This window comes from Vulpes vulpes, chromosome 4 (assembly GCF_048418805.1).
Source record: "Vulpes vulpes isolate BD-2025 chromosome 4, VulVul3, whole genome shotgun sequence".
NCBI classification, from domain to species: domain Eukaryota; kingdom Metazoa; phylum Chordata; class Mammalia; order Carnivora; family Canidae; genus Vulpes; species Vulpes vulpes.
Window position 1 is genome coordinate 63,573,143 of NC_132783.1, and position 15,989 is coordinate 63,589,131.

The following is a 15,989-nucleotide window of genomic DNA, read 5'->3' on the forward strand; positions in this document are numbered from 1 at the left end:
GTGTTTTTAATGCCTTTGTTCGGATAACACCAAGGCCTTCCCATTGTACTTGGAATAAAATCCAGAATCTGTGACTATACCTAAAGAAAGCCTATATGCCCTGGGTGACCATGCCAGCCTCATTTCATGCCACTGCGGCCCCCTGGCTTATTTTCTCTTCCAAAACAGTGAGTTCTTTTCACTCCTCAGGACACATAATATTTTTTCTGAGAAGTTATTAATCTTGTTCTTTCCATCTGGCTACCTCCTGCTTATCCTTCATACGTCCACTTTAAATTTACTTTCTGAGAGAAGCCTTCCTATCTCTCTGCATTTTAAAGTAACCCTTCCCCTTCCTCCACTGGCTCCACATATCTCCATTTCCTAGTGTCACATCATTTATAAAATTATGATTTGTTTCCCTCTGTAAATCTGCTGAGGGCAGGGATAATGTTTTTTCTTGATCACACTGGCACATACAGGTATCTAATAAATATTTGTTGGATGAATGAATTCTTTAAAAAAACAAAAAACATTGTATTGCCTTTTTTGGGCCCTATGGTAAATTAAATTAGACTGTTGTCTTCAGGAATACAATACAGTGAGCTCTGAGGCCCTTAGCTTGTGGAATGGTTTATGGAACATTTATATAGCATTTTTTCTCTAAATCAGTTTCTTTGTATATCCATTTTGAAACTTGTTGACCAATTTTCAAAAAGTTCACAAGACAGTGTGAAGTTCTCTTTTAAGTCTTTCCATGTCAGAAAAGTAACACTTGTAAACCTGGAGATTTCTATATATATTCTCATTTTCATTTATTTATAAAAATGCTAGAAAAATCGAGGTACCAGTTCCTTTTCCTAAAAAGTATATCTCTTCACCCTTCTTCATTGAAAGAGCCCATTACCAAATAAACAGTTATTAAGAATAGTTTTATGGTAGATATTGTAGGAATTATATAAAGAAATGAACCTAATTGTTGCTTTTATGGTATCTCAGATTATTTAAGAAAGATTGATAAATTGGTAGTATATTGGACATGGGGCAGTTTCATTAGTTCATGAGTACAGTATAAAGAACCTGAACTCAAGTGATGAAAATAGAGTGTAAAAGAAAGGGAACAAATATAAAGAAGATTATAAGGAGAATTAAAAGGGCTTGATCCTGTCTAAATAGGAGCTGCAGGAGAAATGAAATATATAATAGAGTATTTCCAGCTGGGAGACTAGAAGAATGATAGCATCATCAAAGAAGGAATTGAACATGCAAGTTTTATAGCTTATCCATTGTGCATCTGAGATTACAGTGGGACGTTCAGCAGCTGTGACCACCAGGCACCTAGATATGCAAGATTAGAACTGGGGAGAGGGATGGGAGGGACAGATGGGGAACTGTCTGCATTGATGTCACAGTGAAGCCACGGGGATGGATAAGCACTACAGGATAAACAATGTAGTGGAAGGATCATAGAGGGCTGTGGCTTGTACCTCTGGAAATATCCATTTTCAGGTGTGAAACAGGAAAAAGGAGCCATTGAAAGATGTAGAAAGAGTAGTCAAAGAGCTAAGAGAAGAGCCAGGAAACCAAGGGTGGGCAGAGAGGGAACCAAATAATGTGGAAAGTTCAAAGAAAATGTGGACAGGTAAAGAAAGGGTCGCTGATAGAAATTCTTAATGACTCATAAGATTTCAGTAGAATGAAGGCAAAAACTAGGTTTTAAGGACTTTAGACAGCACGTGTGGTGGACTCATTGGAAGCAGTGAGAATAATGATTAGGAAGTCTAGGAGTGAAGGGTAAAAGAAACAGTTAATAAAAGGTTCCAAAAGTTCAAGTTAAGGGATTTTTTTTTAATAGAGTGGGGGAGGGGTAGAAGGAGAGGGAGAGAGGCTCTTAAGCAGCTTGCATGCCCAGCACAGAGCCCAACTCAGAGCTTGATCTCACAACCGTGAGATCATGACCTGAGCCAAAATCAAGAGTCGGACATTTATTTTTTTTATTTTTTTTAAAGATTTTATTTATTTATTCATGAGAGACACAGAGAGAGAGAGAGAGAGAGAGAGAGAGAGAGAGAGAGAACTGGACACAGGCAGAGGGAGAAGCAGGCTCCATGCAGGGAGCCTGATGTGGGACTTGATCCCAGGTCTCCAGGATCACGCCCTGGGCTGAAGGCTGCACTAAACCTCTGAGCCACCTGGGCTGCCCAAGAGTCGGACATTTAACTGACTGAGCCACCCAGGTGTCCCAAGGGATTTTTTGTTTTTTGTTTTTTTTTTTAATGAAATAGGATACTAGTGACTATTTGTAAGGGGTCAGTGGAAAAGACAAGATTGAGGAAACATGGCCTGGGATGGACATAGGAATGAATGACTGTGGTGGTGACCTGTGGAAGTGGAAGGCACCAGGTGCCCAATTCAGAAAAAGGGCAGATGGCTATGGCAGAAGTAGCACTGACTTGAAAATCAGAAGACCTATGTGCCTGACTTGGCTTGGCTTGACCACTTGGCACTAATGAAAATCTTGGCGGAGGGGTTTTGGTTCTTCTGTAGAGTCAGTGATCTCTTCTTAAATCTGAGGTTTCAGAGTTAACATCTAGATTTTAAGTTTTCTAATTCAGCAATTACAAAAGAGTAAATGAAGAAAAGTGGGTGCAGAGATGTATCATTTTTTGGATGTATCGCATGTACAGGGAGAGGGAAGATGAGGAAGTATACCCCCTTGGTCTTGATCTAGAGGCTGACTGCTACCTACTAGGGGGGATGGAGTTGGAGAATATAAATTATTTATTTATACCTGTCTTTATTTTTAGTAGTTGCTTGGCACTCTACCAGGTCTTCTTATACCAGGTAATCTATGACACAGTAGAGAAGAATCAGAGGTCTGAACTATTTACATATCTTTTGTGTGGTTTAAGTTAGTCATATAATCACTTTGAGCTTCACATTCTAGAAATGAAGGATAAAACCTCTCAGAGCGGTTATGAGAAAGAGGTTTGTAAACTGGCACACATTGTAGTAATGTAATCAGTTTGGTCTATCAGGAATTTCTCCTTGTGATCCCATCATAGTAGGACAGAAGTAGGGATAGTCATCATGGTAGTACAACTATTAGCTAACATTTATATGGGACTTACTATATGTGAGGTGCTCTTCCAAGAGTTTCTGTCATTTAATTTTTATGACGGCCATAGGAAGTAACATGACCATTCCAATATTACTGAACTGAGGCATTGAGGTATTAAATATGCCCCAAATCACACAGATAATGAGTGGAGAGGCCAGAATGCAAAGCCAGGTGGTTTGGCTTCAGAGCCATGCTCATGAGTGCCATAATATAACTTTGCCCTGTTAATTAAGATAAATGGACTGAGAGTAAGTTGCTGTTGGTTTTAATGAATTTTTTAATGGCAGGATATATTGAATGGGGAAGTTGCAACTCAGTTTAGTGGTAAATATGGTCAGACTAGAGTAGTAAACCAACATAATTCTGTCTTAAAAGGAATCTGTTGCTTAAATGGAAAATGTTAGTTGACAGTTCTCTTTAAATCTAAAGAGTTTTTTTTTTTTTTTTTCAGGAACACAAAGAGGGGCAGCTTACATCCATGCCCCGAGAGGTTTGTAACTCATTTGTGAAAATTATAGCAGAAGTCCTTGGATCTCCTCCAGATTTGGAATTATTGACAATTATCTTCAATTTCCTTTTAGCAGTTCACCCTCCTACTAATACTTACGTTTGTCACAACCCCACAAATTTCTACTTTTCTTTGCACATAGGTAGGTATAATCATATTTTGTTAGATTTTGGCTATCTCAGTTTTAATTATTTTTCTTCCCACCCGATCCATATTTGTCTGATATTCATTGGCTTCTGTATGCTAAGAACTATCCTAATGACACAGTGGGGTTGGAACAGGGCAAAGGAATATAGAATGAACCAGACACAGTCTCTGCCTTCAGAGAGCTTTATTGCTGACAGGAGAGAGGAGTCAAATACCCAAATATCTATAGTAAAAAGCAATATCTGGCAAGTACCTAATAGTAGATACAAAAGAAGGACTACTTGATTTTAGAAGAGTGAGGGTTTCATCAGGCCACTATGGAGAGAGAAGATTTAATAGATCCTATATATGACATGGGCATTGAATAATTTAGGTAAATTTGAGATGTATATTGGAAAATTAGCACTCCAGGTAAAGAGAATGACTTAAAGAGAGAAAAAAATAGAGAAAATAAAGAATAATGAATTTTACTCAAGTATGTGGGATCTTTAAAGGATCAGTGATACCATAAACAAAACCATAAACATAGTTTGGGACCACCACTTATTTATTTTTTCCCCTGATGTCATATTAAATGGATCCTTGAAGGTGAGGCCAGAGAATTTGAACTTACATTCTATTTAGAGATCACTAAAGGATTTAGTTTTGTTGTGTTTGTTTTGAGCAAAGAAATATGTAAGTAAATTACTGCAATAAAATTCAAGAAGGAGAATCTCCCATGTAGAAGTGAGTTGAAGCTCTGAGACTAGATGAGACCACTGAAGAAAAGTATAGAGAGAGAGTAAAGAAAAAAGGAAGCTAAGGATAGAACTATAAGAAAGAGTAATTAGTATAAGAGAAAGATGGAAAAATCAGAATTCAAAAAGAACCAGGAAAATGTAATGTGGCAAGAAAGCAAGCATGAATATACTTCTGAGAAAACTAGATAGTAAGTTTGGAGAGGAAAACTTGTTGTAAAACATCCATTTAGGAATGTAATAAATGAATAAAATGATTCAACAGCAGTAAAAATCCAAATGCAAACAGACAACATGACTTTGCGTTAGATTCAGCACATTTAGTAAATAAAGTTCTGTCAGGACTCTGGAAATAGGGTAGTTGCAAAGATGAATAAAATGTGGTCCATTCCCATACTAAGCTTACAACCTATTTGAGGGGAAAGAGACATAAACAGGTAATGACATGGTGTGGAAAGGACAGTGATGGTATTTTTTTTTTCTGGTAGCATAGAGCACAGAGAAGAGGTGTTTCCTGGAGGAGGTGATGCCTGCCTGTTCTGAGGCTTAAACGTTGAGTAGGAGTTGAAGGGAAGGGGCTTCCAAACAAAGCAAACAGCTTGCTTGGGAGCTGTGAGAAATAGGTGCTACAGAAGTGTCATGAGGAAAGGCTGGAAGGAATCTGAAAGAAGGAGATTCTTACAAAGGGGAAGTTAGACTTTATCCAGAGTGGGAAGGAGGCAGCAGAGAGCCACTAGAAGGTTCTTAGCAGGGGTTGACATTTGATAGAATTCTGAAAGCTTGGATTTGAGGGTGACCGATGCCCATTGTAGATACCGTTTACAAGTCTGTGACACACGTCCAAGTGAGCCATGATAAGCGCCCCCATTATGGCACTGTGCTAGGGATAAGAGGAGCTCAAGATGCAGAATCAAGTCAGCAGAACCTGGAGACTGACTTCACATGGATGATGGAAAGGTAGTGGCCAAGGGTGGCTCCTGGCTTCTACTTGGGAAATAGGTGCTTCTGCCAAATGAACCAGAAAACAAAACAGGACTGAATTTAGGGCTGAAAGAGGATTCAGATTTAGATTTGTAGCATTTGTTATGCACTTAAGAAATCAAGCCATTGAGAAAATAAATAAATAAATAAATAAATAAATAAAATAAAATAAAATAAAATAAATCAAGCCATTGAATTTACAAGTATGAAGCTCAGAAAGGAAGATTAAGCTGTAGGTATCCATTTTAGAGTCATATTGGACATTTAAGGGGATATATAAAAATATATAGGACATAGTCCTTTCCTCAAGGAGTGAACAGTTAGCTGTTAAAATGTAGAAATAACTGTAAATATGGTTATAATTCAAAGAAAATAAAAGTTAACTTGGCAAGTAACAGCATAAAAAATTTATATGTAAGAAATAATAGCATGTACTCACATAGCAAATGTGCATTAGTATAAAACATGCTATATTTTTTCACTTTGAACATCTTTTTGTAAAAATTTATATTTAATTATTTGCTTTTAAAATTACATTTTCATTTTATCCTTTTAAAAATTTTACTATCCCAATTTTTAAAAAATTTTAGATGGCAAGATCTTTCAGGAGAAAGTACAGTCAATCATGTACCTGAGACATTCCAGCAGTGGAGGAAAGTCTGTTCCTAGCCCTGGATTTATGGTAATAAGCCCATCTGGTTTTACTGCTTCACCACCTGAAGGTAAACATAATGATGACAGTGTAACCCTTCCTCATATAGTTCTGAATATTAGCAGATAAATAAATTGTACATGTTTTAGCAGTATGATATATGTGATCGATCAAGTAAGTGGATGGTTAAACAAAAATTATAGACTATATTTAAGGATTCCACTTTATTACTTTCTGGATCAGTAGCTCACACTAACAAGAGATACTCCAGGGAGTTAGGAAACAGAAGAGGCCTGTGCTATATCGCTCTGGAACTGTCTCCTTTTATCATAGTCATTTGTCTTTCATGAAGTTTCTGATTTATTTTACCATTTTCTTCAAAAGCTTTGTCTGGCTTACTCTCTCCTTTCTCTCTAAACATTGTTCTAGACAATGTTCATCCAGTACTCCAGCTCGAATTCCTAAACTCTGGGGACCTTTCCTTCTATTTTATCTATTACTACTATGCATGGACTCCATCATCATCATCAAGAATACTTCCCAGCTGTGAAACTTCAGTATCTCACTCTCTGATAACAACCTCTTGTCTTCTGGTTTCTTTATCACCATCCTACATTCCCTTCTGCCTGTTTTCCCTATCTCACCTAGATCCCATTAACCAGTCATTTTCCTGACACTGCCTGCAGCTTCCTTGTCCCCCCCTGGCCTTTGGGCATTCCTGACCTAAAAAAACCCAGCCCTGTCTCAATTTAACCATCCTCAGACCACTGAAAGCTGCCAGAGAGAATTTCTGACTTTACAGGAGTCTCCAACTGTAGCTGGTCTTTTAATGCTGCCCTGTCATTCTTTAGTGTGTTCAAAATAAATTCCCTCTTCTGTTTCCATAGCAAGTGTATCAAGTCTTTAAGCTTATAGTACTTTTGTATCTTCCTAACATACTTAACAGACTACCTCATCTCTACTTTTATAGAGAAAAAATAGGTACACATCTCCTAGTTGCTAACTGGCTGCGCATCTTTTCCATTCCCGACGGCTGTTCTCTTCTAGAGAAGAGGGATGTGTTTTAACTAATTTTATTTAGAATTTTATAGGAATTATCTATTCTTAAAATCATTGTACATTACTCTAAATCATTTTCAAATACAGTCATTCCCCCCTTTTTTCCAGGTCTTTTGAACAGAATCTTTTGGCGACCTTGCCCAGCCAAAATGCAGAAATAACTAGGGAAGACTTCTGAGCTACAGAGCTACTACTACCAAAAAGCCTATGTTCTGAAACAGTTCATCCAGTTTCTATTTATATTTTTACGCAAGTTCTAGCACACAAAAGAAATCGCCTGGAGAGCTTGTAAAACAGAACTTTGGGCCCCTCCCTCATATATTCTGATTCAGTAGATCCGGGGGAGCCTGAGAATGTGCATTTCTAACAATCACACAGGTTGTGCTTGTGGATCTCCATGCTACTGGCTCACAAGCCACACCTTGAGCAGCATTCACTTTATCCTGCAACTAGAATGACAGTGATTTTTTGGTCTTGCCTTACATAGAGTATTAAAAGTAGCAAACTGGGCAGCTAGAAGTCAAAAAACCATTGCTTCTCACTGACAACATCAAGAAGTGACTACAAAAAAGAATGAGAGACAGAATAGTCCAGGGGCATTTAGTCTAGGCATCATAACAAGTATGAGTATTACTACCATTTACTGAGTACCTCTTATATGCCAGACACTATACTGGGAGCATCACAAATAGAGCATCTCACTTAATCCTTAAAGCAGCCTTGCAAACTTGATATTTGAACCTTCCTTTTACATTTATAGAAACTAACACTCAAATAATTAAATGATTTACCTAAGACCACCTAACTAACAGAACTTGAATCTAGTTATATCTCACTGTAAAGCCCACACTTTTCTACTACATCAAATTGTATCCTAATGACTGTTAGCCTAAAGTAAATTTTCACTTAATTTCGATACAATGGAGCCATTAATCCTATGACTTTGAATCATTCAATCAACACTATTTTGTTAAGGAGACAGGAAAAGACATACATTTTTGGAAGATTTTAATAAAAAGTTAAAAGAAAAAATCTTTTGAGCACTGAAGAATTTTAAGCACAAGTTACTAGGAACATTAACCAATGTGGATTTTTTTTTTTTTAATGTGGATTCTTTTTTTTTTTTTTTTTTTTTTTTGGATTCTTTTAACACTGCTGGATAAGTGGGTTATTGCTGTGGTTGTGACTGATAGTGCAGAAAACAAGTGTTCCCACTTCATAGATTTAAAGAGTATTTTTCTGTCTACCCTTACCAGGAAACAACTCCTCCAATATTATCCCACAACGGATGACCATCAACATGCTGCGTTCTAGAAGCCTACCAGCATTTCCTACTGCTTCACCTCGAGTGCAACCACAAAAACTGACTGGAAGTTTGGGTTGTAGTATTGACAAGTTACAAAATATCGCAGATAATTACGCTGCTTCCCAAGCAGAGAAACTGAATTCTCTGGCGAGTTCCGAGACCCTGAAAAAAGGCAAAGAAGATGCACTTGTCAGTAGCTTTGATTCTGCAAAAGCTGTATGTGAAATGGAAGCTGCCCTTTCAGCCCGCACCTCTATCAATGGTGTCCCAAAAGGAACATTGGGATTTCTGGGGGTCAAAGGCTATCATAAAGAATTGGCAGCAGAACTCAGATCAGATGATGACAGTCCTGGGGACGAGTCCTGCCCACGCCGACCTGATTACCTGAAGGGACTGGCCTCATTCCAGCGAAGTCACAGCACTATTGCAAGCCTAGGGCTAGCTTTTCCTTCCCAGAATGGATCTGCAGCAGTTGGACGTTGGCCAAGTCTCGTTGATAGGAACACCGATGACTGGGAAAACTTTGCCTTTTCTCTTGGTTATGAGCCATACTCCAGCCGAACTGCAAGTACTCACAGGTACTCAGGTGTTTTGCAGCCCCTACCCTTTTTCTGACTGTTCTTAGAAGAATATCTACCTTCTAGAAATGTCTTCATTATGTCACTTCACATATACAACATGTATAACAAACAGAAAGTTACCTTTCTTTTTATTTGAATGCTATATAATATTGAATTCCATATTTTACCAAAGGCTAAACCATAAGTAGCTCCTAAAGAAAAAAAATGCCTTGTGGTTTATTTAATTCTTACAGTTTTTAGGGAAAAACTTATCAGGGAAACTATAATATTTATAAGTAACAAGCAATATCCAGTGAGAGTTTCTGTGGTGATGGGAAAGTTTTACCTGTGCCCTGAAGTACAGTAGACACTGGCTATGTATACCTGCTAACCACTTGAAAGTGGCTAGTGACCACCACCCTCTTGCACATCATAGCTGTGGAATAGAATGGTGTTTAATAGACTATGTACCTAAACTATATTGGTGATAAATAAAGTGAAAAAAGTGATGGCAAATCTCTTAGTCACAGTTAAACATTTTATAATTTTATGAGCTTTTTTAAAAGATTTTATTTATTTATTAGAGACAGAGAGAGAGAGAGACCATGAGCAGAGGAGAAGGGCAGATGGTAGAAGCAGACACCCCGCTGAGTAGGGAACCTGATGTGGGGCTTGATCCCAGGACCATGGGACCACAACCCAAGCAGAAGGCAGATGCCTAACCCACTGTGCCACCCCGGTGCCCCATAATTTTATGAACTTTTGTTTCACATGTTAAAATTATTACTACTCCTCACAGTTCTTAAGGTAATCATGTACTTGTCTTCCTGATATTGTGTTAGTAAGACTTTTGGGGTCTCTGTTTCAGTGTAACAGAAGACTGTTTGGTTCCTATATGCTGTGGATTATATGAGCTCTTAAGCGGAATTCTTCTCATCTTGCCTGATGTTATGCTTCAAGATGTGATGGACAAGCTCATTCAGGCAGACACACTGCTAGTCCTTGTTAATCACCCATCACCTGCTATACAACAAGGAGTTATTAAAGTAAGGACAGACTGTAGATGTGTTGTTTTAATTCAGAAAAGTAAACATGTGCATAGTTTAAAATTTGAATATGTATGTTAAAGTAGACCTAAAGCTTTATTTTATTCTAAGGAACAATGAACTGATACATACAGTGGGCCCTTGAATAACACAGGTTTGAACTGCATGGGTTCACTTATACACTTTTTTTTTTAAATACACTAGAGTACTATAAATATATTTTCTCCTCATGATTGTCTTAACGCTTTCTTTTCTCAAGCTTACTTTATTGTAAGAATACAACACGGAATACATAGAACATACAGAATTTGTGTTAATCGATTGTTTTTACGTGATTAGTAAGACTTCCCATCAACAGTAGATTGTTAGGAGTTAAGTCCTAGGGGAGTCAGAAGTTATATGCAGATTTTCAACTGTGGGAGGGGATTGGCACCTCTAACACTCATATTGGTCAAGGGCCAACTGTATTTTATTGCTTCTTAGTCATACTTTTATATATGTTATACAATTTTAAGCTCTCCTCCATATATCGATTCATACCAAGGAACACAGAGTTCATTGGAAATCTTTCCTGCAGTGTAGTATCAAATCTTAAGCATTTAACTTCAGGGTTTTGCTCAGATGTCACCTTTTCAGGGACCTGATCACCTTTCAGAATAGCTTCCCTCTAGTGTCCGACTCCTCTTTGATTCTAGCATCCCAGTTATGTCTTGTAATTATCTTTTTATTCTATCTGTGAGCTTTTCTTTTGGTCTCCCATGCTGACATATCAGCTCCATGAGGGTGGGCATCTCGTGTCTAGTGTACACTAGGTACTAAGCATAGTGTTGAATGAATAAATGTTTAATATGAATGGTTTCCATTAGAAAAAAACCAATATTGAAATGGTCTTTTAAAGATTCTCATTTTCTTTAGAATAATTTCTACATTCCAGGCGGTTATCTAGTGAGAGAGAAAGGCATATACCCAACTAAGTAAAATATAAAGACTTCTTATGGTAGGTGCTTCAGTGACAATATTAATTAAGAAGAATGGTAGTATAGGAAAAACAATTAATTCTGATGGGGGAACCAGGGAAGGCTTCGTGCAAAAGGTATATTTGGTATTAAGCTATAAACTTAGAAAGCTTTTTAAGTAGGGCAGTAAATAGATGTGTGTTTGGGGAAGAATCGTCTATCAGCACTGTGAGGAAGTGATTGCAGGGGAGAGAGAGGTGGAAGTATTCTGCTTAGCAGGATAGCACAGTAGTCCGTGGGAGAAATGATGAGTTCTGATCCGGGGAAGTAGGTGGGAAGTCAAAGGATGCACAAATTTGAGAGACATTCACTGGAATGAAGGGGAGAGACCTTCATAATTACACATGGGCAATCAGGGCTGGAAAAGCCAAAAGTAAGATTAGCTGTGAAATCTAGGAAGATGGTACTACTGTGGCTGTAAGATTGGAACCATGACCACTCTGGAAAACTGTGTGGAGGTTCCTCAAAGAGTTAAAAATAGACCTGCCCCACGACCCAGCAATTGCACTGTTGGGGATTTACCCCAAAGATTCAGATGCAATGAAACGTCGGGACACCTGCACCCCGATGTTTCTATCAGCAATGGCCACAATAGCCAAACTGTGGAAGGAGCCTCGGTGTCCATCGAAAGATGAATGGATAAAGAAGATGTGGTTTATGTATACAATGGAATATTACTCAGCAATTAGAAACGACAAATACCCACCATTTGCTTCAACGTGGATGGAACTGGAGGGTATTATGCTGAGTGAAATAAGTCAATTGGAGAAGGACAAACAGTGTATGTTCTCATTCATTTGGGGAATATGAATAATAGTGAAAGGGAATATAAAGGAAGGGAAAAGAAATGTTGGGAAATATCAGGAAGGGAGACAGAACATAAAGACTGCTAACTCGGGGAAATGAACTAGGGGTGGTAGAAGGGGAGGAGGGCGGGTGTTGGAGGGGAATGGGTGACGGGCACTGAGGTGGACACTTGACGGGATGAGCACTGGGTGTTTTTCTGTATGTTGGTAAATTGAACACCAATAAAAGTTAATTAAAAAAAAAAAAAGATTGGAACCATGAAAGATGTACGTTTGGAAGGAAAATAATTAATTGGATTTTACACGTGTTGCACTTAAGATGCCAGAGAAGGGTAGAAATTTAGGCCTGTGCTCAGGATAAATAATTTGTCAAGAGGTCTAGAAATTGAGGTAGACTTCTCCTAGAGGAGATACACACACACACATACATATTTACAGAGAGGATAGTACAATGTTGACTAATTTTTTTTCACTTCAGAATAAACCACAAATATTGTACTTCTACTCAACTAAGGCTACCAATATACTAGGTGTCCATGCTCAGCTAAAAAGCTAGTCTCCCCATAACAAAAGTATTCAGATCTCCAAGATAAAGTCATCTTTAGCATTCTAAAGTAGTCAGAAACAAAGATTATTTTTGTTTTGCCGTGGAGATCGCATAATTTTGAGCTTTCTATGTTCTAAAGATATGAAATTAAATGGTAAGTTAACAAGTATTTGTCTGATTTGTGTACATCATATAAAATGTTAATGCATTATGTAAATTGTCTTAATTTCTTTTCTTAGCTGTTAGATGCATATTTTAATAGAGCATCTAAGGAACAAAAAGATAAATTCCTAAAGAACCGTGGCTTTTCCTTGCTAGCCAACCAGTTGTATCTTCACCGGGGAACACAGGAATTGTTAGAATGCTTCATTGAAATGTTCTTTGGTCGTCGTATTGGCCTTGATGAAGAGTAAGTGGGTTCTTTCCTCTACCATAATTGGGATCTTTTGTCTTAAAAATAAAATTTATTAAGCTGACTCTTAATAAAATTATTTGGTCATTAAAAAAAAAAACCTTCTAAATGTCATTTTCCATAAATCAGTTTCATCCTGTGTATTTCAACATTAGTAAGAAACTAGAAACAAATGCTTCATCAAAAGAAAGAAGGTGATCAGTTAGATTTGGCATATGGTGTTAACATGAGAAGCGTAACTGGAAAGAAGGCTCTTATTTGCGCAGCAGCAGATCATGTGAGTGGTCCGTAGAGAAGCTTCCTAGTCCCCTTAGCCTCCACGTTTTCTGAGAGGAAAGTACATCCCTCAAAAAAAACAAAAAACAAAAAACACTACATCCCTCACCTGGAATTCCTGGTTTGCCTGAAAAGTGAAACTGATACCACTGTCTGTGTTAGAGTAGTGAGAAATGTGTGTCTTATCATTGTCATCATTAAGTGTCTTCTACTTATTGAGTAGACCGATTCAGACCTTGAGGAATTTACTTTTTTTTCATTTGTTTTTATTGAAGTTTGATTTGCCAACATATAGTATAATATCCAGTGCTCATCCTGTCAAGTGCCCTCCTCAGTGCGCATCACCCAGTTACCCCAATCCCCGGCCCACCTCCCTTTCCGCAACTCTTTGTTCATTTCCCAGAGTTAGGAGTCTCTCATGGTTTGTCTCCCTCTAATTTTTCCCACTCAGTTCTCCTCCTTTCCCTTATAATCCCTTTCACTATTTCTTATATTCCCCGTATGAGTGAAACCATATGATGATTGTCTTTCTCCAATTGACCTACTTCATCAGCATAATACCCTCCAGTTCTATCCACATCGAAGCAAATGGTGGGTATTTGTCCTTTCTGATGGCTGGGTAATATTCCTTGTATATATACCATATCTTTTTAATCCATTCATCTGTCGAAGGACATCGAGGCTCCTTCCACAGTTTGGCTATTGTCAACATTGCTGCTATGAACACTGGGGTGCAGGTGTCCTAGCATTTCACTACATCTGTATCTTTGGAGTAAATACCCAGTAGTGCAATTGCTAGGTTTTAGGGTAGCTCTATTTTTAACTTTTTTGAGGAACCTCCACACTGTTTTCCAGAGTGGCTGCACCAGTTCTCATTCCCACCAGCCATACAAGAGTGTTCCCTCTTCTCCACATCTTCTCCAACATTTGTTGTTTCCTGTCTTGTTGATTTTCTTTTCTTTTCTTTTTTTTAAAGATTTTATTTATTTTTTATGAGATAGGGAGAGAGAGGCAGAGACACAGGCAGAGGGAGAAGCAGAGGGAGAAGCAGGCTCCATGCAGGGAGCCCAAATGGGACTCGATCCCAGATCTCCAGGATTGCGCCCTGGGCCGAAGGCAGGCACTAAACCACTGAGCCACCCAGGGATCCCCTTATTTTTTTTTTAAGATTTTATTTTTTTATTCATGAAAGACACAGAGAGAAGGCAGAGACACAGGCAGAGGGAGAAGCAGGCTCCCTGCAGGGAGCCTGACGTGGGACTTGATCCCAGGATTCTGGGGCACACCCTGGGCCCAAGGCCGACTCAACCACTGAGCCATCCAGGTGTCCCTGTTTTGTTAATTTTCGCTATTCTCACTGGTATGAGGTGGTAACTCTTTGCGGTTTTGGGTTTTTTTTGTTGTTTTTTTGTTTTGTTTTGTTTTTACAAGTCAACTTTTATTGGATATTAATTGTGAATTAGGCAATGGAAGGATTCAAGGGTGCCAGGCAAAAGTCATGGTCAGGAATGCCAAACATGCTTCCACACTGGGCCCTCTTCAGTGGTACTTGCGTAGCCGTTCATGTTTGAGTTCCTTGTAAGAACGACAGTAGTTGAAAAGCACATAAGCAACCAGTACCATAGAAATCCCAGCGACACCCCCTTTCTTCACATTGATATACTTGTTGTAATACCAGTAGTAGCCTCTTTGAAATGCTCCAGCAATGCGCTTAGGGGTGAAATCCTGCATCAGTACCAGCCTGGCAGCTCTCCTAGTTTCACCTCCATGAGCTTCTTCTCCTTCACTGGTACAGATGATGCCATCTTGGAATCCCAGGTGTCTACTCTCTTATTGTGGTTTTGATTTGTATAGCCTGATGGCAAGTGATGCGAAGCATTTTCTCATATACTTATTGGCCATGTGTATGTCTTCTTTGGTGAAATTTCTGTTCATGTCTTCTGCCCATGTCATGATTGAATTTTTTGTTTCTTGGGTGTTGAATTTAATTAGTTCCTTATAGATCTTGGATACTAGCCCTTTATCTGATATGTCATTTGCAAATATCTTCTCCCATTCTGTAGGTTGTCTTTTAGTCTTGTTGACTGTTACTGTTGCTGTGCAGAAGCTTTTTATTCTGATTAAGTCCCAGTAGTTCATTTTTGCTTTTGTTTCCCTTGCCTTCATAGATGTATCCTGCAGGAAGTTACTGTAGCCAAATTCAAAAAAGTGATTGCCGTTGTTCTCCTCTAGCATTTTGATGAATTCCTGTCTCACATTTAGATTTTTCATCGATTTTGAGTTTATCTTTGTGTCTGGTGTAAGAGAATGGTCCAGTTTCATTCTTCTGCACATGGCTGTCCAGTTTTCCCAACACCATTTATTGAAGAGACTTTTCTTTTTCCAATGGGTTCTCTATTCTGTTCCATTGATCTATGTCAATACCCTACTGTTAGTAGGTACCCTACTGTCTTGATAATCACAGCTTTGTAATATAGCTTGAAATCCGGCATGGTGATGCCTCCAGCATTTGTTTTCTTTTTCAATATTTCTCTGGCTATTCGGGGTCTTTTCTGATTCCATACAAATCTTAAGATTATTTGTTCCAACTCTGTGAAGCAAGTCCATAGTATTTTGATAGGGATTGCGTTTAACGTGTACATTGCCCTGGGTAGCATAGACATTTTCACCATATTTATTCTTCCAATCCATGAGCATGGAGTGTTTTTCCATCTCTTTGTGTCTTCCTTAATTTCTTTCAGAAGTGTTCTGTAGTTTTTAGGGTATAGATCCTTTACCTCTTGGTTAGGTTTATTCCTATGTATCTTATGGTTTTGGGTGCAGTTGTAAATGGGAT

General features: G+C 38.4%; 1 protein-coding gene and 1 pseudogene across 4 annotated transcripts in view; one reads left to right on the forward strand and one right to left on the reverse strand.

Annotated features, from left to right (window-relative positions):
* Window positions 1–15,989, forward strand: part of LYST (lysosomal trafficking regulator) — a 174,811-nt gene that overhangs the window by 80,341 nt on the left and 78,481 nt on the right. For all 4 annotated transcript variants that reach the window (XR_012001060.1, XM_026008722.2, XM_026008723.2 and 1 more), the window contains exons 21-25: window positions 3,552–3,750; window positions 6,064–6,195; window positions 8,441–9,068; window positions 9,919–10,096; window positions 12,705–12,874. Coding sequence is in view for 3 of the 4 variants with exons in the window: in XM_026008722.2 (XP_025864507.2) it covers window positions 3,552–3,750; window positions 6,064–6,195; window positions 8,441–9,068; window positions 9,919–10,096; window positions 12,705–12,874 (1,307 nt within the window). In the remaining variant the exon portion in view is untranslated. The remainder of the gene's footprint in view (window positions 1–3,551; window positions 3,751–6,063; window positions 6,196–8,440; window positions 9,069–9,918; window positions 10,097–12,704; window positions 12,875–15,989) is intronic.
* On the reverse strand, window positions 14,582–15,063 carry LOC112927370 (ATP synthase subunit f, mitochondrial pseudogene; annotated as a pseudogene).